The 24,498-nt window shown below is 45.7% G+C and overlaps 1 protein-coding gene across 1 annotated transcript in view; it reads right to left on the bottom strand.

The window, feature by feature from the left end:
* Retreg1 (reticulophagy regulator 1) overlaps window positions 1-21,900 on the bottom strand; it is a 132,180-nt gene extending 110,280 nt beyond the window's left edge. The window contains exon 1 of the mRNA XM_051151003.1: window positions 21,448-21,900. Coding sequence (XP_051006960.1) covers window positions 21,448-21,737 — 290 coding nt within the window. The 5' untranslated portion in view covers window positions 21,738-21,900. The remainder of the gene's footprint in view (window positions 1-21,447) is intronic.
* Between the last annotated feature and the right edge of the window lie 2,598 nt (window positions 21,901-24,498).

The raw sequence follows: 24,498 nt of genomic DNA, 5'->3' as shown, positions 1-24,498 counted from the left end.
TCTCTGGTCTTTGGTCTTTGTTCTATTCTGGTTTTGTTTGTTTCAAAATAAAAGGCCAAAGTATTCAGGCACTGGGTGCATAGAGGAGCTCTCAACGGTGTCCAACCTTTTGGTTTTTCTGGGTTACGTTGACAAAGAAGAACTGTTACTCATGAACTTCACAGGCAAGTTACAAAGATATCACAACTATATCATCTCATAGTGTTTCAATGAGTTATAATTTTGTAGGGCTCTCATTCATCACGCTCCTGGGCTGTATGTGGCCCTGCAGTCTGTGAGTTGGGCACTCCTGCAGGACTCATGGAGTTTACCCATGAGATGTAGAGAATATTCCATTACAAAAATTAAATTAAGTCAAGCATTGATGATTCATAGAGCCACCAAAGTGACCACCATGTCCATGTTAACAGGTCTTCAGGTTGCTTCAGTAAACACCAATGTAAATTCAAAATTAGAGCAGTAAAGTGTTTCCTTTGGTGAGCAAGTGTGTTCTCAGCTGCCAAGAATCTCCAGTAGAGAAGGCCTTTCAAGGAAGGAGCCTCCTCCCTCTTCATTTGAAAGAAGGTCACACTGCCATGAGCCTCATTTCAAGTAGAGTCAAACTCAAGCCCTTGCTACTCTGTGCCAGAGAATGCCCTCCACTGTGTGCTTCTATCGGTGTGACAAGCTGTTCCGTGTGTCCAGGAAGCAGGAAGGATAAGTGCTTGGCCTGAAGGGCACAGCTGAAAGCTCAGAGGTCTTGGCTTAATGTGGGGACATCTGTAAAAGCATCCACTCTAGACCCACAAAAGGCTCCAAAGGTGCCTCTGCTCTTGTAAGCAACCCTAATGAAACTCACTAGGTCATTTAAAAAAAGATAGGATAAAAAAGTAGAAGAGGGGTAAGCTGAGAGGGGAAAATTATGATGGGGGTGGAAAGGGGTTGGAGAGGGTAATGAGAGGCAACTACAAACAAAATACTTTATAAACATGCATAAAATGTCATAATAAATGCATTATTATGTATAATAAATACATGATAATAAAATGTTTATTTTAAAACCCACACAAACAAAAAGGTCCAGACACACAGTTGGAGCAACACTGTCAAGTTCCCACACAGATCGATCTGGGCACTCTAGAACATTCTTACGTCACTTCCTGAGTTTTGTCTCACTCACCTGTTCAAGAATTAGCAGCACAGTTTACAGAAGGGTAGCATTCTGACACTGACCATATTGTCAGTGGCTTCTGTGGGACATGAAGACCCAATTTCTTCATCCATATGCTAACAAAAAAAGATTCCTGCTCCCTTTCTTTCATCACAGAGATGCCTTCTTATGAAAGGTTTGATTGCCAACCAACAACCCACTTTACTAGGTCACTGTTGGTGCAACGCAGGAGTGAGCACCTCCCACGTGTCAGGAGACAGGAAGCAGGTTGGTGCCCTTAGAGAGTTGGGCAGTCCAATGTCCCCAGTAAGCCTGTCATTCCTTGGCAGAAATCTGTTCATCTCAGATATATTTTGTTCAGGCACAAAGATTGGCAAAACAACCTTAAAATGCCAGGGTGGCATTTGGAAGCCTGGAAAGGTAAAGTGGCTCCTTTGTGGCACTAAGCTTCAAACCAAACCTAGAATACAAACAGCAGTGACCTTCCATCGGCCCAACGCACCCTGAACACTGACAGGTTGGAGTGTTTGCTTTGAACGGTGTACAACCAAAGCCTGGCATGACTTTCTCTCCACCTTGTACAATGTTCAGAAACAATCTATTTTAGAATCACATAAAGTTCACAAAAAGTCAGGTCAGTTGCCAGGCCTCACTTTGACCCCTCAGGCTCAGTCAATCCAAAATAAGAAAAAGGAAAAAGAAAACTGCAAGCCAGGGGTGCCTTCCAGCACAACTTCAGGCTTACCACTCTTACAGGCAACACAGATGTTCCATTCAAGCTATCCACTTGGACAGTGGACCACAGAGGGCAAACAATTTAAGCTTGCTCTGAAGACCTAAAGAATGAGAAATCGTAACACAGGAACTCATCCAATGTCTGCTTCCCTAAGTATTAGAAGTTGCAGTCAACAGCTATACCAAATGCAAAAGAAAAGCATCTATACATGACATCCAAAGAATAGTGACAAGCAGGCTAGCAAATGGTCCTGGATAAGCAAAGTAGCCCCAAAAGTCAAGGGCAAGCACTACGAGGCAATCTTAACCACACACAAGTTATATACTCTTGGTAAGTCACTTCTCTGGTCCATGGCATCATCCATAAAGTGGGAGTATTAGTAACGATACTTAAGTCTTCTCATTCAGCCAGTGCATACAGGGGACAAGCTGCCTAAAACAGCTGGCACAAGCATCTACACATTGGCTGTGAAGTGCAGTGTTATCGTTTACTGGTTTCTCACCATGTATTCTATAAGGACCAATCCTCTATTAATGCCCAAGCGATGAGCTGTAACCTTGGAGCAATGAAAAGCACATTACCTTTCTCTACTGGAATGTGAGCACCTGCCAAAAGACCTAGGGACTCCCACAGGTCCTTTCTGGGCTGGGCTCAGAAGGGCCTCAGACTTTGGTGGGATAACAGTAACCATTCTACAGTTCTACCCAGCAAGAGGGTCACTTCACAGCTGCTCTGCCCTGTCACCTCTCCTCATTACACAGTGACCTCAGACCATTCCAACCAGTGCACCCTTGTGGAAATCTGTGGGCCCTCACAAATAAATATCCTCCCAATTTCCCATTCTCTAGTCTCTAAATGACCTCCATGCATCCCACCTTCTTGCCTCTGAGCATTTCCTGTCCCAGAAAACATCATGTCAGTGTCAAACATTATAAAAAAGCCCCTACAGGCTCACCAGGTCGAAAAGGGGTTGGTCCCCATAGTTGGACCAGTGCCTAAGCACTTGTGGGTCTAGGCTAGCTCCTCTCCACATCATCTCCTGTCACTTTAGGAAGAAGTAGGGACCCTGCTTCGGAATGGGGAAAGCCTGGCCCCTCCCTCCGCTGCAGAGACCTTTCATGGCTGACCTGACATCCACTCCTCTTCAACTTTGTCACCTCACCCTGTCACTGCTCCACACCCGTACAGATTGCTCTTTCCTCTGGACTATTGCACACACTGTTTTCCTTGTCTGGAACAACTCCTTCTGGCTACACCTGATGACCTGGCCAGTCTACTGATCACTTAAGATCTAGGTCAAACCATCACGTCCTTTAGATCATACCAGCTACGTGGCTGTCCTTCTAGTTGCCCCTCATGGCCCTGAAGGACCATATCAGAATGTCATCTTCAAGTCAATACAACCAGCAAAAAACAATCACGCCTTATACTTGTGATGCCTTAGTCTTCAGGGCGGCTGGCTTTAGAACGATGTGGCAAACATCTACAATTCCTTTACTTTAGTTTCTTCCCAGAGTTCCAGGAAAGACACAGCACAGCTAATGTCAGACTCAGTGACTTCCACCTTGCGTGTCTCCACTAGACATTTGCTAACGGAATGAATCACCAATTTGTCTTTTACCATCCCCGCTTCTGCATCCTTCATGGCAGTCCTATAGCCTTGGAAGGCCCTGCTTACCTAAAGCACTTCTACTTATCAGTAGCAACTCAGCTATGCTGTAGCTATCCCAACAGAATCCTACTTAGCAGATAGAACCCTGTTCCCACATCCAGCTTGGGGTACATGTCATACGCATACTTTATATCCCAAGAAACCTGCTACTTACTCTATTTTCTCCCAAGAGGCATCAAATGGTAAGATCTATAGATTCTGGTGGATCTCTGGTTGTAAAGGGAACCCAAACTATTTGGCCCTCCCTTTATTAGACTAAACTTAGGTTATCAAAACCTAATGACACCTAAGAACTCAATGTTGGGGCTACAAAGATGGCTTAGAGGTTAAAAGCTCTGGCTGTCCTTCCTAAGGACCTGGGTTCAAGTCCCAGCACCAACATGAATAGACATACATGCCAGGAAAACATACATAAGATAAAAAATGTTTAAACTCAATGTCATATCTAAATGACCTAAAAGTATATGGAGTTTATTTTTTATATAGGGTCCCTCTATTCATTAAATTATGTTCTATTTGCTTCATTTAATTTTTTAGATATAAAACATTATGATGTGTAAGATGTCATCTTCAAGTTAATACAACCAGGAAAAACCAAATACACCTTATATTGTGACACTTACTCTTCATTGTGATGGGGTTTAGAATGATCTAGAAGACATACACACATATGGCCATGTATTTGAGGGCATTTCCATGGGTTTAACAAGGGGGAGGCCTATGGTGACATCACCTCATGGGCTGGCGGCCTGGGTAGAAGAGAGAAAGAAAGCCAGCTGAGTTCCCCCATTTATCTCTACTCTACTCTCGTATTGAAGACACAGTGTAACACACTATGCTACATTCCTACAGCAATGGCTTCCATGTGTGATGAACTGTATCCTCTCACACCACGAGCCAAAATAAACCCTTCCTTCCATAGGTTACTTCTCGTCAGGTATTTAGTCATAGCAATGAAAGTAACCCACACACTCATGAGCATTCTTTGTGAAACCTCCAAACCATGGACACAAGTAACTCAGAACCGAGTGACTGTTAGGCCAATTTTAAATCTAAAATATATGAAGTGTCACATACTCTAATTGGGAAGGATTTTTCATAAGAGCAGAGCCAGTGATGGAGGAAGAAAATGACAGACCAGACTGGCCCTCCAGGGAGAGAAGCAGAAGACTTGCACACATATTTCTTCCCATATTCATGGAAGCTACCACTCCGGCTTCCCCTATATGATTACTGAGCACCCACTGCACACTGCCTCTCAAATACAGTGCCCAGAACACAGCCAGGCTTCTACTATGTCTATGCCCGGCCCTGCTGTCAAAGGAGGCATGCACGAGTCAGCTCATTTCAAAACTGGACAGGCCAAGGCACTGCTTCAAGATGCAGAGAGAAACTTCATCAGATGAGACACAATAAACCACATGGTGAGGTCACAGCTTGGCCCACCTTGTTCCTTTTCAGAGTCACTCACTGTGAAATGGGAATAGGAGTCTAAGGCTTCCTATTAATTATTTAGAGAACGCCTCCAACATCTAACAAAGTTCAAAATATATAGAAATAGGAAACACCAAATGAACATAGGAAAACCTTAAATCAGCTCCTCCCCCTGAAATTCTCAAGGAGAAAAAGCCAAAAGCCCAAATCTGGAAACAAAAACAAGAACATTCTAAAAGGAGAAATCAAAAATAAGAAAATGAAACAATAATCTTTAGGGTTTTGTTTTTTTGTTTGTTTGTTTTTGTTTTTGGGTTTTTGGTTTTTTTTTTTTTTTTTTTTTTTTTTTTTTGAGTTAGGGTTTCTCTGTGTAGCCCTGGCTGTCCTGAACTCAATTTGAAGACCAGGCTAGCCTCGAACTCATAGAGACGCACCTGCCTTTGCCTCCCTGAGTGCTGGGATTACAGTCGAGGTGGCAAGACAATAAATTTTAAGTGACCGAACGATAAAAGACCAGTGGAGAACTGAAAGCAAAAATAAACCCAGAGACAAATGTTGAGAAAATCAGTAACACACCTCCCCAAGTCCAATGGTTGACAGACGCAATTTCCAGAAAACAAAATAAAGTAATAACAACAGAAACCAAGTCAGTGCTTTAAGAAAACCTCCTGCAACTGAAGGGGTAAGTGTGCGAATGAAACCTAGGACAATGAAGTAAACAGAACCGGTGGTGGCTGCTGTATCAGGAAACCGAGAAAAGAGAAAAGCTCCTAGAAACTCTCAAAGAATAAGAATCAAGAAGTCTCCACTCAACAGGAACAGTCATAGGGGAGGGGAATAATGGGAAAATGGGGGAGGGGGAAATGGGAGGATACAAGGGATGGGATAAACATTGAGATGTAACAAGAATAAATTAATAAAAAAAAAAAAAATAAGTGAAAAAAAAAAAAAAAAGAATCAAGAAGTCCAGCCCTGGACGCCTGCCTATCTATTCCAACGGAAACCAGGTCAGGCTAGTGGCTGTGGACCTAATGCCTGCTGAAGTTGGTGTCATGAGCTTTAGGACTTCTGGGGCACCATGGCCAGACCCTGCCTCAAGCTGAACTATCCGTGGGAGAAATGTACATAAAGCTCAGTTATAGAAGACTTGCCCAACACATGCAGAGCCTGGTATCCAACTCACAGAAGTACACACACGCACATAGACAGAGAGACAGAGACAGACAGACAGACATACAGAGGCAGGGAGACAGAGACAGAGAGAGAGAACACGCAAATGCTTCCAGAGAAAGAGAGCAACGCTTCCAGTTTTGAAGAAAAACTTGTTTTTGACCCAGAATTCTAAATCTAGTGAAAGCATCCATCAACAAAGCTGGGCTAAAGATATTTTCTGCCCACATGTGGCTCCTTTGTGCTCTCTCAAAGCTAAAGAGTACATGCTCCTGGCGCAGAGGAAAGCACCAAGAATGAGTTTAGTATAGGGAAAAACAAACAGAAATTTAAAAAAAAAAAAACTTTGAACAAACAAGTACAGGGAAGTCTTAAACCACCGCAATACTCTCCTGCGGTTGGGGAGAGAAACGTGGCCACCTGTGAGGCCTCTGACCGGCTGATCCCCAGTTGCATCTTGGGTCCAGTAAGAGGCTCCGACAGAGGAGAGAACAAAAGAGAGGAGGACACTGATGTCCTCAGTGGACAGCAGGACCAGGGACCACTAAAGGACCACAAGATAAGATCAGAACAAGTGGCCCAAGTGCCACTCCTCCAAGAGTCACTGACAAGTCAGAATGCAAAGCCTGACTGCAAGGGGGGTTGGCATGTGGAGATAACAGAGAAAAGGCAGTGTGTGACACATCAGCCAGGTACTTGCTCTTTATCTGAAGGCATTTTCTATGTATGCTGGAAAGCTTAAGAGATCAACTAGACAACACGAACTTGCCTAAGATGCAAAGGGCTGGGAGAAGAGCTCTGAGCAGTACTTGTCCTCCATGTGCGAGGGCCTGAGTTCAATTCCCAGAACTCACTTTAAAAATGCCAGGGGTAGGGGGATGGGGACGGGGGAGTGCACTTAGAATTCTAGCCCTAGGGAGGTGAGAGACCCTGTTTCAGAAACCAAGATGGAACGTTCCAGAGAAATAACACCAAGGTTATCCTCTGGTCTCCATACATGCGCGCGCGCGCGCGCGCGCGCACACACACACACACACACACACACACACACACACACACACACACACACACAAAAACTATAAATATGACATCTACTTAGCTCACCTGAAGGGATTTAACCAAAACCTGTGATATGAATGACCACAGTGGAAGCAGGGCAGGAAGAGTTTATGTGGATAAATAGGAAGAGCGTAGAACAAACCAGCAGATATGCCATTCTCCAGAAGAAATGGGGCCCCCATTCTCTCCTGACCCCCAATTCAGCCTGGGTCTCCCTTAGATTCCCAAGATGCTGCATTTTAAGTCTATCACAGGCATATTAGGAAAGAAAGCTGAGCATACGGGAGCTGAGAGAAAGAGGGTAGGGAAAGTGGAGTAAAACAGAAGACCATCACAGTCTTACCGGCTCCAGTGAAGTTAGCTGATGTAAAAGGTGCGTGTGCGTCTGTGGGTATCTGCGCATGTTTCTGTACATGTGCATGTGTATCTGTGTGAGTGCATGCAGACCTGTGTTATATGTGTGTGCATGTGTCTGTGCATACACATCTGGATGTGTGTTTGCACATGTCCGTGTATGTACATGTACATATGCTGGCACACCTGTGTCTGGTTCTATGTGTATATGTGCATGTATATGTCTGTGTGCATGTGTCTGTGTGTATTTGTGTATTTACATGAATACACAAATATATTCATTTACATGAATATATCCCTGAGTATTTATCTGGGTGTTCATGTATGTGGGGCATAGGTGTACGTGTGTATGTGTACATAAGGCAGAATTAGATTTTTACATGCATTATTCTCCATATCATATGTTCAGTCACTGCAGTTTTAATTTTGTTTTTGATCTAAGTCAAGTTGACAAAATTGTAATTCTGTCTCAAAGACTTAGGGAAAAAAATCACAAAGAGAAATAAACAAAATGCCTTCAAATTTTTAACAAATTTTCTGAAGCACTGAAGCAAGCTGAAGTTGAAATTCATAGAGGCTCATGAGTCTGGGGCAGGAGGATGGCTATGAGGTCAAGGTAAATCCCAGGCTAGTCTGTCTCAACTTCTTTCCCCAAAAATCAATTTCTAACTGACCTATTGAAAGGTTTTAAATAGTATTAATATATATTTTACAGGAATAAAGTATAAAGTAAGTAACTAAGACCAATGAAGTCTTAATGGATACATTCTTTTTTTCTTAGTTTTACTTGATTGGAAAAAAAATATATCTTCAAAGAAAATGTCGGCATTCTTTATCCCAGTCATCTGAGTCAGGGACAAGTGAGGAGGAGAGAGCGCTCAGCTCAGCTCTGCAAGCGCCTTCTGCACCAGGGTTTGAGCACAAAGCTCCTTGGTGCTCTAGTGCTCAGCTTTGTTTAAAATGGCTGACCGCCCTCTGCATTAGGCAAAGGTCATCACATTTATTCATGAGGTCCAATCTCATTTTCAGTATAAAGTCTGTATCCTTATCAGCCATGTCCTCCACTCACCATCAGAGGCAGGAGCCTCGCTGACATTTATTGATATATTCAATTCTAGTGTATGCTGAATTTTACACATTGTAATTTAGATTAAAGGAAGCACTTCTCCAGATTCATATTTACCTTGATTGTTAAATATGACCTTAAATTAACTTCAAACAACTTTGTTTACCAGCCTAATTTCTGAAATATTTATGAATTCTATAAAATATGTTTTTGAGAAACAGTTTATTAGTAGATTACACATAAACATTATAAATAAAATATATTCCTTTTGCAAAAAAGCAAGACAGAAATTCATAGATGTTATTGTTCAGATGTGTATCTCAATGCTCATATGCTGGCAATTTAGGGCATATGGGGCAACAGAACCGATTTAGGTCAAGACTCCACCCTCGTGAATGAATTAATGCTGCTCGCTGGGGAGTAGTTGGTTATCACAGGTCTGGGTTGTCCCTCGTTTCTGTTGCTTTTCCTTTTCCTTGCCTTTCCTCCTTCTACCATGTTCTGAGACAGCACAATGGCATTTGTCAGATTCTAGGACTTCCCAGACTCCAGGATGTAAATCAATAAATCCATGATATTGTCAGGCATGGTGGTACACACCATAGATACGGTGTGTACAGGAAGCTCTCTGTCAATTTGAAGCTAACTTGTTCTACACAGTGTGTTCCAAGCCACCCATGGCTACATAGTAAGACCTTATCTTTTTTTTTTAAAAATCCTATTCTTTATAAATACCCAGTTGTGGGCATTTTGCTTTAACAATAACGAATGTAAGGGGCAAGCCCTAGATGAGGTGGCCGGAAAGATCTTGGCTGAGGAGGTGACTGGGAAGTCTGGTGACAGACGAGAGGCTATTCAAGAAAGACAGCGACTGGCAGAGCCTTGAAGCAGGAGACAGTGGCCACTTGGTGTCTTGGCTCAGAAGGACCAACACCCTCTTGTGCCCTGTCAGTGCAAACACCTGCATGACAGCCCAGCAGTCCAACTCTGCCCAAGGCATTCCAAACATCCTCCTTAAAGGCAGTGTCACCTAAGGCAGCATCCCAAACACCCCACCCTACCCCACAGAGCCACAAAGGCATCTGGACCAGCGGGAGTCCACATGACACTTTACCTGTACACAAAGATCCATTTCTGGGTCAAAAGGGCAAACACAAAAAGGAAGTGAAATATGATGAAACTGGGTCACTCAACAGCTAAAAAAAAAAAAAAAAAAAAAAAAAAAAAAATGTAACCCAGCCTGGAGAATGGAAGCCTGAAGCAGAAAACAAAGGCTGCCTCTTTGGAGGTGAGGCTTTCCATGGGGGTGGGGCCTTCCATGGGGGTGGAGACTTCTGTGGGGGTAGGGGGCTTCTGTGAGGGTAAAAGTTCCATATGGGAGTGGAAAGTCACTGTGAGGGTGGGGGTCCCTGTGGGAATTAAGGCCCTATGGGTGCTAGGAAAAAACTCAATTTCCTTCTCTAAAAGCTTGGTAGGAAAAGCAAGCTATGTGGGAAGAGAGCTGGGATTTCTGATGGAGGAATGAGCTGACCTTGCTTTCTAAGACACTGGCTCTTAAACTGAGGGGGGGGGGGGCGCTGCATGACTGAACGTGAGGGTCATGAAAAGTCCGGCCATAGTGAAGGCTTTCTGAACACACGGCAACAGGAAATCAATTGAGGGTCAAAGGCCTAATGAATCCGAGGTGTTTCTTGCTGTCTCCCCTGATGGCTCTCCTCCTTTTAGGGAGAGGTCAGACGCCATGCCATGCCTGCCTCCCACCCCCACTGTGAGCACACCGGTCTGTACCTTGTTCTCAGTACCAAAGGAAAAGGTACCCTGGAAATTCAAGCCCTTCAGTTCTGCTCCTCACAGGTCATCACAGATCTTGCCCATCCCCTGTTCCCTTCTCTACAAACTCCACTATGCTTCAGAGCACCTACCCAGACATCTCCAGGACTTTGCAGAATGGACAGAGAGTGCTAGGAGGACACCAGAGGGTTGCGGGGGGGATGTAGGCCATGCTGTCTGACTGAGCACTGAATCAAGAGTCTTGCTTGGCTTGGACTGCTAAGCAAAGAACAGCATAACACTCTGCAGCTTGGAAGTCACAAACTTGGCATCCAGGACAAAAGACACCAGCAGATGTAGCATCTGTTGGGGCTCACTTCCTGGTTTGCAAGTGGCACCTTCTTGCCCTGTCCCCCCATGGTGGAAGAAGAAAATGAGCTCCATGGGGTCTCTTTTGAAGAAGCACTAATCGCATTCACCAAAACTCTTCCTTCAGTGACCCAGTGGCCTTCTGAAAGCCCCAGCTCTTCCTGTCACTACCTGATGATGACCCCACAATGTTCCTCTCCACAAGACGCTTCTTTGAGTCACCCAACTCGGTAACGCTGGCTTCCTCAGCACCTTCCCCTCTCACCATTCCCAACAAATGCTCCCCAGAAACTTCACACACTCAGAAATCTGGAAGATGTGAACCCCAACATGCCCAGCTATGTACTTCCTCTCAGCCCAAACCAGAGGCAGCAGCCTGTGGACCAACCCCAGATCTGCCTGGGAGGTCACAGGCCCACCAAACTCAAAATCCCCCCAAACTGGACAGAATCCCTCCTCTCCCCAGCCCAAACATGGCACACCTTCAATGACCCTCAAGATTACTGATGTTCCCAGCCACTTCTCACACACTGGGGTCATCTAAGCCACGTCCCCTGTCCCAAGTTTTACCCCCTGTTTTGCCTGAATCCGTTCCCTCTTATGCACCCACACTGAAACCCCCTTTATTCAGCCCTCCTGCCACCAAGCACTCTGCAGTGGTGCCCTACCTGGCCCCATTTCTCTGGCTCTTGTCCTGATTCATACGGAAGAGTGAACAGTCAGCTGATGGGCAGAATCTGACAGGACTGCAGCATAAAGTTCTAAGCTATAGAAATACTTTCTCTCCCTAGAGAAAAAAAGAGGGATACGCCAAGCCTGGTGGCACAGGCTTTAATGCCAGGTTGTTAAGAGCTAAGGTAGGATGGTCATAAGTTCAAGACTAGCCTGGACAACTAATCGAGATCCTGTCTCAAATGTCTTTTTTAAAAATATATTTTATTAATTTATTCATATTACATCTCAATTGTTATCCCCTCCCTTGTATCCTCCCATTCCTCCCTCCCTCCCATTTCCCCCTTACTCCCCTCCCCTATGACTGTGACTGAGGGGGACCTCCTCCCCCTGTATATGCTCATAGGGTATCAAGTCTCTTCTTAGTAGCCTGCTATCCTTCCTCTGAGTGCCACCAGGCTTCCCCATCCGGGGACGTGGTCAAATGTGAGGCACCAGAGTTCGTGTGAAAGTCAGTCCCCACTCCCCACTCAATTGTGGAGAATGTCCTGTCCATTCTCAAATGTCTTAAAGGGCTGGATATGTAGTTCAGTGTAGACCAGCACTTGGCTGGCATGTGTGTATGCTGTAGCAGCTAGGCTCAGCCCCAACTGCTGTGAAGTGAGAAAGGCAACGAGGCTACTGAATGGTCCAATAGTAACCTCTCCATACACTGCCGCCCCGAACGTCTGTCTCTTTCTCTATATGAGAAATTCGTGACTGCTGCTGCCTTCCACAATTCCATAAATCGACTCAGCCATCAAAGCAATATAGTTCAATTGCACTTTCTACGTACTGACCAACCTGTGTTCTCCATGCCCTCAACCCAATACCTTCTTGTCTTGCTCAAACTGAATAAACCATAGATAGGAGAATTGTTGAAGAGGAGACTATCACGTGGCTGTGCTGCTGGTAGCTGGGAAGTCCCAAACACGATGCCATCATCAGGGAGGGGCCTCTTGCTGCATGTGACAGGGAAAGCACACCAGCTCTGGGTTTTCTTTCCCTCTCTGGGGTCTTGTCCTATGACCTCACCTAACCCTAATTACCACCTCTCAAAGTTTCCACTTACAAATCCCATTAAGGTGAATTTGAGGATTACATTTGCAGCATGTGAATTTTTAGGGGACACGTTAATAGCATAGCATCTCTTCATCCACTGCCTGAAAATCGCCGCTGCTTTCTCCTGGCTCCTGTGTGGCAGTTCAACACTCACAACATAACCTGCCTTATGCATGGTCACTCACTTGGCTCCCTCCTGGTCCCCAACTCCCATGGATCAGACTGTCTCCATCATCCTTCTGTTCCCAGCCCAAGGACTCACAACAGCCACCCTCATTAACTTATACTCGTTTGGATCAACTGGGCAGCTTGCGAACAGCCACGCGCAGAACAAGACAAAGAGACAGCCAAGCCAAACGGAACCGAGGTAAAGTGATGATATAACTCTGTGCAAAACTCAATGAAGTCACCTCAAAAGGTGGCCGTGAGGCCCGTGGCTGCCACAGCACAGAGGCAATCCCAGCTGGTTTCAAGACTAAGCACTGATCTGCGATCTGCGGGGGGGGGGGGGGGGGGCGGGGAGCAGCCCCAGTTTTGCTGGTACTGATGGGTGAGGCTGCCAGGAAGCTTCACAAGGCCACTGTGTTCATCAGGAAGCCGCTGCCCAAGAGACATTTGCTGAAGGCTCACTAACCAAAGGGCTATAGCTGTTTGTAATGCCTTGAGTCCTTTCTACTTTGACCTTCTCAAGTCAGGTCCACCCTCTTTGGGAGAGAAGAAGACTATCTGCCTCACATAGAATCATCACATCTGGGCATCTACCTTTCAGGTCCTCCCCTCATTTACCCTCCAACCCCCCCCCCTCCCCACTCAATCCCCTGGGAATCCAGGCAAGTCTCCCTAGTTTGAGAGCAGCTAGAGCTTACCTCCCCGCCCCACCCCCCCTGCCATCTTTATTCCTGGTTCATCCTCTGTCAAAAGCTCTTGGCATTAACCTCACTTTTAAAATTGAACTTCTTTTCAACCTATAAAACGCTGCACAAGGCTTTCACCAGCATTGTCAAACTACCCAGCTCTGCACCTTACCCTAAGCTATGAAGTACTGGAGACTGTGACATGCAACTGAGAACCAGGCTGTACCATTTGGCTCAACTTGGTGAACCAGCCATGCCTTCCCCAGCGGAAGGAAAACTCTATGGGGCAAGTGTAGCCCTTGGACTTGGGCTCCATCCCTGGGCCCAGCACCAGACTGGACATAAGCTCATCCGTGTCTTCTTGTAACCCAGGCCAGACAGAAATGTAAATATTTCTTCCTATTGTTCATTATAAAATACAGCCAAGGCACCTTATGGAAGACTCGATTTAGGCATATGTTCCAAGGGCTAAAGTCTCTCCTAGTGGAGTGAAGGCATGACAGTAAGAGTGGGAAACGGAGGGCTCACATCTTGAACCACAAGCAAGAAGCAAAGAGGACAAACATGAAATGGCATACATCTTTAAACTCTCAATGCCAGGCCCCAGTAGCATAGCTTCTCCAACAAGGTCCCACCTCCTAAGTCTCTCAAACAGCACCATCAATTAGGAGCCAGATACTCAAATGTCTGAGACTACTATGGGGAACATTTCTTATTCAAACCATCCCAAGAGCAAGGAATTTGGACTTGGACCCATTACTAAGCTGAAAAGCAAGCCCCACGGATGCAGAAGCAACCACCTCCCAATAACATTCTTCATTCTGTCCTGGATCACCAACAATAACTGTGTTATATTGGAAAACATGACCCAAGTTTTCTCATGGAATTCTTTAGAGCAATGGAGTAGAAAGACTACTGAACTTATGAAAGTGGGCATGCTTCATGACTCATGCCTGCACGGATTATCAAGAACTGCACCTGACAGCCACTAGGCACATGGGGTGCTTTGCATGTGAACTAAATATAAATGAAAGTTCGCTTATCAAGGAGATGAAGAGACGGCTCAGTAAGTAGAGAACTTGCTGTGCAAGCCTGAGGACCCAAGTTCAGATCCCCAGCACCCACAGAGAAAGGCAGGGATACTGGTGTTGGCCTGCAAGCCCAGTGCCAGAGGACAGAGATGAGCAAAGGAGACTCAACCACAGCCAGTCTAACTAAAATGGCAAGCTCCAGGTTCAGCAAGACACCATGTCTCAAAACCTAAGACAGAGAGAGCTTGAGGAAGACATCCAATGTTGACTCTGGCTTCCACACATACCCTCATCACAGGTGAGTGTGTCACACACACACACACACACACACACACACACACACACACAGAGGGGGTCACATGCATTTATATATGAAAAGCACTGCACCACTCTAGCACAGTGGTTCTTAACCTTCCTAATGTTTCAACCCTTTAATATAGTTCCTAATGTTGTGGTGACCCTCAAGCATAAATTATTTCACTTCTACTTCATAACTGTAATTTTGCTGCTGTTATGAAACGTAATGGAAATATCTGTAAAAACTGCTGTCCTATCCATATTTCAGGTGCTCAACAGCTCCCAAGAACCCACTGGTCATGGCAATGCCCAAAGCAAGTGCAGAACAATTTCCCTCATGGCAAAGACTCTACTGAACAGTGCACAGGGACGTCACCCGCGGTAGTTCTGTTCACTTCAATGGGCTAGTTCTCTTTTGTACAAAATTACGGTAGTATGTATAACAAATAAGATGTAAATGAAGTGCTAAATGTGAAAATCTTCTAGAATTATAATCACTCAACTTTGACAAGTGACCAGAGCTGTAGTTTTCTGACTGTTATAGCCAGGACTTGGATGCTGGTGACTGTAGATTATACCAAGATGCAGCCATTAGCTCAAGGTAAGGATGTAAAGGAGCTGGAGTCATCCAGCAGTAGAAATGATATCTTATAGAGAAGAGGACTCACAACTCCAGAAAAGGCTCAAGCCTGATGCTGCTCAAATGTCAGTCACCTGGAGAGCTAGAGAAGCCCGCCCCGCCCCCCCCACACATACACCCCTCTCCGGCATCTCCATCCCACATCCAGGGAGTCTGCTTTGGTAGGGTTGGAGAGGGCTTGGGTATCTGCATGGCTGACCAGCAGGAAATGCTGCTGCTACTGCATGCTCACTCTCCCTGAGTCCTGATCCACTAAAGCTGGAGGAAGCATCAGAGCAGGGGAGGGGCACGCTTGACACCAAGCGGGAGGTTGGGATGGGCCACTCCCTGAACCTACCCCACAGATGGCACCCAAGGTCTCTCAGTGGGTCCCACCACCATGCCAGAATGTACTCCAGATGCCTTGAAAGTGAAAGGGCCCAAGGTCCCCTACAAGGTGTGCCCCTGTGTAGCCATCTCAAGAGTACTAGTTCATTGCCTTTTAAGAGTTCCACATGTGGGAGGAAAGATGTTCACAGAACACTTAGACATGAAGAACAACTCCTCTTCATAGACTTTTAGATGTCATGGTTACCAACAGTGACTTCAAAGTTCGATCTGAGCAGCTGCGGAGACACGTGACTCAGAAGAGGGGCTCCATCAATAGTTACTGCATTTCAGAATCATAGCCCGCAAGACTTGTAAGATGGGCATTTTGTTCCATTCCTTCCTCATCGAGGACCACTATCATGAGTCTGTAGCAAAACCCAGATTACCATCTACTACTTCCTACTACCCAAACAAAGCTTCACGCCCAGGCTTGTAGCTGAGCTTTCTGATAACTGTAATAACAGCAAATAACAGGCGAGCGTGACATGTCTTTATGTGGATATCAGCTTGCTAATGGAGAAGCCAGTTGTGACACTCTCCTCCCAAGTAGCACAGTGCTCAGCAATAAACAAAAAGGACAGCTATGCAAAAGAAAAGTAACTGAGACACAAGTTGACAGAGTACTTTAAATCTTGAATGCCACTGTGATCACATATATATGTACACACAAATACATGCATGTAGATATTTAACTATCCGCATCCAATATCTTCTTCTTAGTGTAAATTAACGAAATCATTCTCTAAAACCGAAAGTATTCAGCTGGAGATATGGCTCAGTAGTCAAGAGTGCCTGTGGCCCTTGCAGGGGACCTACATTCAGTTCCCAGCACCTCAGGTAACCCACAACCTCCTGTAACTCAAGCTTAAGTGGATCCAGTGGTCTCTGGCCTCTACAGGCACATATATTCACACACACAAACACACACACACACACACACAGAGAGAGAGAGAGAGAGAGAGAGAGAGAGAGAGAGAGAGAGAGAGAGAGAGAGAGAGAGAGAGAGAGAGAGAGAGAGAGAAATTAAAACATCTTTTAAAAACTAAACCATCATGCCTGTTTCACTGCTTCGCTCCAAGCTGTGTTTAGAACTGTAATCTTAGCTGCCCTTGTGAGAAGGCTGGGTGCCAGGCCCAAGAAAGGTTTCTAGAATGTTTTTCCCCCCTACTTTTCAATCTTTGCAATTGTGAGGTTATATAAGTTATTTTAAAAATTAACAAAAAAATCATCCTGAAAACACGTTCTTGTAAAGCTAAGCGAGTAAGACCATGCAGTCTTAAGCCTTGTCTAGTTCCAGGACTGCTCAACTGTGGCCCAATTTGTTTTCACTGTGGAAACCTTGATTCTGGAGACTGGCACTGTATGCAGCCTACACTTTATCATACTTCTCCACGCTATGGCTAAAGATCTATTGTTGGCATTTCTTCAGCATTTTTCATAAGTACATAATATATGAAAACATGTATATGTGTCTGATTAAAGAATGTTATGTCTGCGGTTTTATCTCCTTTGTGTATGTCCTTAGAGCGGTCTGGTTTATTTTCACATAGAACTGTTAAGTCAGTGTGCAACATCATGAGACCCAGCAGACGTACACATGTCACTTTGTGCATCTTTTATCCCAAACTATACTTGTAAAACTCATCTGTGCTATTGCCTGCACCCACTGCTTATCCTCACTGCTATGTAGCTGTTCATGGTGGGAATAAACGAACACCACTTTGCTTGCCCATTTTAATATTTGAGCACATTTCACAGGACATTTGTGTTGCCCTTTTTAATTAAAGAAAAATTACGTCCAAACACCAGCCATAGCATTTCTGGCAAGCGCTACATCCCAAATATGTCCCCACAGCACCTAGCCAACCTCATCTACATTTGGTCTGAGTATGCCTCTGAGATGTCTCTCTCATTCGGTGCATCCCTTACAGTGAGACAGTTGTCCAGGCCCAAGACCCACTAAGACCACCCCTGCTCATCCAGTTTCAACACAATCCATGAAGACCCTAAGTCTCTCCCATCCTCAGTGACTCTGTCCCACCCAGACCATGGCAATGTCAATTACCTGTCCCTGAACCTTCCATGTGCTTGCTGAATGCCGAGCGGAGAGAACTCCCCAAGACCCATTTCAACCCCGGTTTTCAGTGCACAGCACTGCTATTGATCATGGGCAAATAGTCCATGTTCAGTTTCCTGAGTCAAATCCAAAATCCTCAAAGCATTTTTAGTAGCAGGTACTAAACCATGCAAAGTGTCCATAGACAATGTTGACTTCCACAAGAATGGAGAAACAACAGCCATCAACAAAGTATCCCACTGCTTACGCTAAAACTTGGGCTTTTCCTTTGTTTTTGAGACATGTTCTCATTCTATAGCCTATTATGTATTTAACATATTGACTTTATTTTTTCATAGAAAACAAAGACTTTAGCATTCCTGGGACATGGATCATCACAGAACCAAATGAACTCATCTATAATCTGGGGTGATGGCTCATCCCTTTAGTCTTAGTGCTAAGGGGGTTGTGGCAGGAGGATTGTCATGATTTTGATACCAGCTTGGGAAACAGAGTAATAACCTTTTTTTATTTAAAAAAAAAAAAAAGCTGGATGGTGGTGACGCATATCTTTAATCCCAAAATTCAAGAGGCAGAGGCAGGCCAGTCTCTGTGAGTTGGAGGCCAGCCTGGTCTACAGAACGAAAATCCAGCCAGGGCTATACAGAGAAACTCTGTTTCAAAAAAACTAAAAACAGAAAAATAAAAATAAAAGGAAAGAAGGAATGAAAATAAAGATCAGATCATTTGAGAAGAAAAACTAGATTTTCTTTTTAAGTTTTGGGCTTTGAAAAGCACATTTTAACCCTGGAGAAACAAAAGGAAGATTTCAAAAATGTTATGGCACTAATAAAGGAGTCATAAAGTCCAATGGATTATAACACAAAAGCAGCAAGTGCTTCAGAATTCTGAGAGCAGGACGGTTATCTGTCAGAGGAAGTGCAATAAGACGCTACTCAGGTTCAATGTCTGGCCACTCACTGTCTTTCCATCAGAGCGATAAATAAGATGGATGGGAGACAATACTCATGAAAAAAAATATCAAATACAGTTTGTAATTATTTATACAAAAAATAATTGCTGTTCTGAGAGAATATGTCCCAGGGAGGCTAGAGGGGTGGCTCCGCCAGGAACGTACCTCCACACAAGCATGAGGACCTGAGTTCACATTCCCCAGGACCAGGTAAGAGCCAGGAGTAATGTATAACCCCAGCACAGGAGGACTAGAGACAGGCAGATCCCTGAGGCTCGGGAGGCTCGTGAGGCTCGGTGACCAGCCAACCCAGCCATATTTATGAGCTCTGTGTGTAGTGAGAAAGCCTGATGAATGAACACTAATGAGAATGATTAAAGAGAGCCTTTTGCCTCTACTACATGCACAAACATAAATGTGGACCAGAACACACATAAACACACACACACATACACACACACACCAACACACACATGCACACATCCAAGAACGCATCATAGGGAAAATGTTTGCAACTCTTTACATTACTATGCTAGACCCCATCATATTAAAAAAAAAAAAAAAAAAAAAAAGCTCCAGTAAGTCAATAAGAGAATCAATGTCTAAACTGAAGAAATAGACCAGAGTTATTATAGATAAATAAGCACGCAGAGAAAAGATAATTATAGTGACCCTGGACACAAGAAAAATAGTCTCAGGCAAATGCAAATTTAAAACCATACGAAAGTACCCTTTACACCTACTAGATTTAAAGATTAAAACCTTTTTCAAAATCTTCTTGGCAAGAGTACATTGGAGCACGCACCCAGTCATATAGGTGACTGTAGGTGGGTTAATAATCTGTAAAACCCCAACAATACAGCCACAGGCATTAAAATGACAAGGGCACATGCCCTCTGACCTAACAGTTTCACTGTGATAATCAGCCTATAAAAATGTTTTTATATATGCAAAGTGGTACACATTAAAAGATGAGACTATTACCCTCAAAATGCACATGCTGGGAACTGTGTCTGAGCCCCCTTCCGAGGCAGACCCAAGACAAAGGAACTATGCACTGGAAAAACAAGGCGTGCTCAACAGGGCACCCACCCTTAAAGGAGGAATCCTTAGTATGCCAGCTCAGTCTGCACAACATAGTGTGTTTCTCCTGAAACAGTCACTATCTAACCTCTAACACACACACACACACACACACACACACACACACACACACACACACACACACACACACGCCAGCCCCACAGAGAGCTAGTAGCCCCGGGGGAGGGGGGGCAGCCTCTGGGAGGAAGCTGGGGATGGGCGTGGGAAAGAGATTTTCAAAGGCAAAAGATTTTTCAAAGGCAAAAGATTTTCCGAGTGTTTACATTTTTTGTACCTTCAAACTTTGGAACTGTGGTGTTTTTAAGTAAATAAAACTTAAAAGACATTTAAAACCTGCTGCTTATTGGTAAATGAGACACAGCCCTAAGACTTGGTTTCCTGCCCAGTCTAGCTCAACATAATATAACCTCTTTAAGGGCTCAGGTAAGTTTACAACAGAACTGAGAGTTGGGATAAACTCCAGAAACAGCAAGAGCTGAGAGACCCAAAGTTAATTGGCATCCACAGACAGCAACAAGATGCAGCTCGTTTTCAGAATAAACCAGGACTAGCAAGGATCTAAAGACTATCCTTCACGTTGTCCAAGTTAAGCCAGAAAAATGACAGGGTATATATGTATCTCTCTTAGGCATTTATTTATTTCCCAACTTTGGGGTTAAGAAATCTATGTCCTGTAAATAGGCGTCTGTTAGTAAAAACTGCTTATTCCGAGCACTGCGAGGGCCATGTCTGTAATGAAGACACTTAGCAAACAAGGTTTTTCTCTACCCTTGGTGAACTAGTACCGGGTGATATAGGGCACTTCCTTCTGTAATGGAGCCAGACCCTGTGTGATGCTTACCTAGGCAGAACACATTTTGGTGAGGCAAACCTGTTGATTGGGGGCTATCCAAAGAACGTCTCTCACTCATTCCCTCTGGAGTTCGCCTGAAATTACTCTGCCCCTCCCCCGCCCCGCTCCCGTCTCCTCCCCCCCCTCCTCCCCCGTGTGCAACCTTGGGGCGGGGCGATGTGCCTAATCCACCTGTTTATTTACCTCCAGCTTTCTCATCTGGGAGCAAAGACAGTAAACCCTACCCTCTAGGGAAGGAAAAACAAACCATTCACTGCCCATCTCTGGTGGCTGATGAAGGCAGCGGTGTTTAAAGTGTACCTAAGCTGGTCCAGATATGCCTCTGCCGGTGCAAAAATTAATTCAAGCCCAAGGGCCTCTGCACAGCCATACTTGGAAGTATAGGTCAAGATCTCAGAGTTGACAGTACCAGGGTCAAAGTTTTTAAGAGCTCTGGAACATCCCTAGCTACGGGAGCACGTGGGTCAGCTGACCATCACCAGGTCAGCTGGAGACTGGCCCCCACAGCAAAGGTGACAGCCACTCACCGGGAAGTGCGTCTGGAGGAAAGTTGAAGTGGGTGACTACCTGTTTCAGACAGGTGACCAAGCAAGGGGGACTGGGGCTGTCACTTCCACCGCAGCAGCACCCAGCTCACCCTAGCCAGGCCACATCCGGCCCTAGGCGCCCCAAGGTCACCTGCCCTCCGGGGCGCCCCCACCCAGCCCGTGCGCTCACCAGAACAGCAGGTTGGCACCCAGGAAGGCGAGCAGGCTGCTCAGCGGCCTTTTCCAGCTCAGGAGCTCGTCGGCGCGGTAGCCCAGCCACACCACGGGCTCCCCGAGCAGCCAGGTCAGGGCGGCGGCCACCCTGCCCGCGGCCTCCTCCACCTGAGGCCCGGCGACCTCCGGCTCTGCCTCCCACGCCGCTTCCTCCCCGGGAACCCCGGGCCGCGGCGCCTGCTCCTCTGTTGCCGGGGCCGGGCATCCTTGTGTGCAGTGTTCCTCCTCGGGCGCCCGGCTAGCCATCTTCAGCAGTGCTTTGCTGGCGGAGACAGGGATGGGGACCCGGACGGGGAGGGGCGCGGGCGGACACGCGCGCCTGGCGGTGAGCGCCCGGAGAGCAGCAGCAGCAGGGACCGGTTGGGGTGCAGGGTGAACACCGTGGGGTGCTGGCTGCTGGGTGCCTTGTGACGTCAGGCCCCGCCGCGCCAGGGAAGAGGGTGCGGTCAAGTTCGTGTAGGGGCGGGGCCGCCCAGGGCCTGGCTACACATCCTGCGCTGGGCTCTGTAAGTGCGAGCGGGGCGGCGTCCCTAGGGAGCTGGGGACGAACAGAAAACACTCCTTTTTCCCTTCCAGCTGAGGAAGCCAGGTAAAGGTCTCTTCTCAAGGGAGGGGGGATGGAGGACATTATCACTTTATTCAGCCACAGCAGGCAGCCCGCCATCCTTCAGTATAGAAGAAAATATCCCAGGAGGTCGTGTATTTCAGCACTCAGAACTCAGCACGCCCCCCCCCCCCCCCCCCCCCGTCCAGATCCCTTGCAGGAACACCCAGCCTAACTGTGTCAGATAGAAACAAAAAACAAAACAAACAAAAATCTGCTGCCTTGGAAAAGGAAGAAAAGGAGTCAAGGAAGGACCTCTGGTCTGGTCCTCTTGATTTTAGGAGTAAAGACTGCTCAGGCCGCAGGGCATATGCTAGTGAAGACGCTTCTGATTAAGTGAGCCCTTTGGCTCAGACGTGAGAGTTGCTCTTCAGTGAGGGTCAGTGAACTGATCAGGAAGCAGAGAAACTAGACAGTGACCCGTGACCCGACTCTGCTAGTGTGCCAAGCTTTGGAGGCGGTTGCTTCAGCTGATCTGTTCTCAAGGGGGCCTCGGATGGAAATCCTCAGCGCCAAGATATCCTTCCTTTAAACTGCATGCAAAATCAAGTTTCAGAAGGGTTACCCATGAGGAACAACTTGCGTTTTTTAGGGGCTTCCAGGTGACAACTACATGCAAAGAGGTCCTGGAAGCAAATGAAAAGGAAATGTCAGAACCATTCAGTCACACACACACACACACACACACACACACACACACCAGCAATGTGGCACCACCTTGGCCTTGGTGGAGGAGCTTTGGGTTTGGCTTTGTTTAGCACTTGACACAAACCTGAGCTAAGAATGCCAGGTAGTGGAATTCCCTGTGATCCAAACCCAGTATTGACAAGCTTTCAGAAACCAGTTTACTAAATTCTTAACATTCCTCCTCCTCCTCCTCCTCCTCCTCCTCCTCCTCCTCCTCCTCTTCCTCCTCCTCCTCTTCCTCCTCCTAACTTCTAGCTATTGTCGCCTGGAATCTGTGGATGCAGTAAAAGCTGTTGGCAAGGGAGTTACCCAAAAGCTAAGCTCAGGTTGCTGTGTCTGCTTTTCAGTCTTCATTATCTCCCTTTAATGATAGATCTTTCTAGAACAACTCAGCTTTCTGAAGGGTTTCCTTCCCCTCTCTCCAACTGCTCAGACAAAAGCTAAGAACTTTAGGACAGGGGTAGACCCTACTGGAGGTACATAAGTTGGTACTACTGGGTAGGTATTCTTTGCAAAGTTATCTTTATAATGCCTGAGGGATTTACTCAGGCCTGAGCACAGAAAACTAATGTTGGGTGGATGCAAGAAATCTTGCTCCCTACTTGCAACAACTCTGATGTTTAAAAGCATGGGGAGTGCAGGGGTGATAGAGCATGGCTTTAATCCCAGCACTTGGGAGGCAGAGGCAGAAACAGAAGCAGGCAGATTTCAGTGAGTTCAAGGCCAACCTGGTCTACAAAGCGAGCTCCAGTCAAGGGAAAGCTATACAAGGAGACCTTGACTCAAAATTAATAAATAATTAAAAGCAAGTCTGTAGTTTTAATTGAAAATCCCAGATCGTTCTATTTTTACCAATAAAGACTCAGGAGGCAGGTGCTGTGGTGAAACCCCTGCTAGCTCAGAGAGGCAGAGAAGACACCCAGCTGCCCTTCCTATTCAGCCTTCGTCCTGATGGAAAAGGCCCAAAAGGCTCACTAGCTTAGGTGACATCCCAGAGGAAAAAGCCGAAGAAACCAAGGCCGAAGACTTGCTAGCTCAGAGAGCCAAAGGCCAAGGAGCTGAAGAGCTGAAGATCACAAAGCTAAAGAGAGCTAAAGACGCTTCTACTTCTATACACTGTCTGAAATACTCAACTCCCAGCCCCTCCTACTCTTTAATCCCCGTCAGCTGGTGTCTTGCTCTGCCTCTTGACCTAGGGTTAATTTGATAAAATTCTGTGTACAGATAGCTCTTAGATTATAAGCATGTGTTGGGGCTCAACCTTGCCAAACAAAAGACAGGTTTTTACAGTTCACAATCTCAGGGATCACATTTAGGATCAACTATCCTGCAACATAAGTCTTGTTGGGTTTTTGTTTTGTTTTGCTATTTAAGATTCCTTTCTGATTTTGACTTTGATTGTTGGGAACATGAGTCATGTAAGTCATGTCTATACAATTAGACTATATAGATATATAATCAGAAAAGAGTAAGGAATTCATGAAGGTATTCCCTCAAAAAAAAAAAAAAAGTCAAGGGGAGGAAAATATTGTAGCTGCCAGATGGGGGAAAAAAGAATAGTTAAAAAGATAACAGGTCTTGAAAAGGCTAGCACAAAGCACACAGGGCCTCTTAGAGGCCACTTGTCTTTCTCTTCTAAAAGTTGGTAGAAATATTGTAAGGAAGAGAAAAAGAATGGATAATTAACTCCTTTGTGTGCAGAGCCTTGTTGGGCAA

This window comes from Acomys russatus, chromosome 9, assembly GCF_903995435.1.
Source record: "Acomys russatus chromosome 9, mAcoRus1.1, whole genome shotgun sequence".
Taxonomy (NCBI): domain Eukaryota; kingdom Metazoa; phylum Chordata; class Mammalia; order Rodentia; family Muridae; genus Acomys; species Acomys russatus.
The sequence above is the reverse complement of the archived record's forward strand: the minus strand, read 5'-3'. Positions and strand labels throughout refer to the sequence as shown.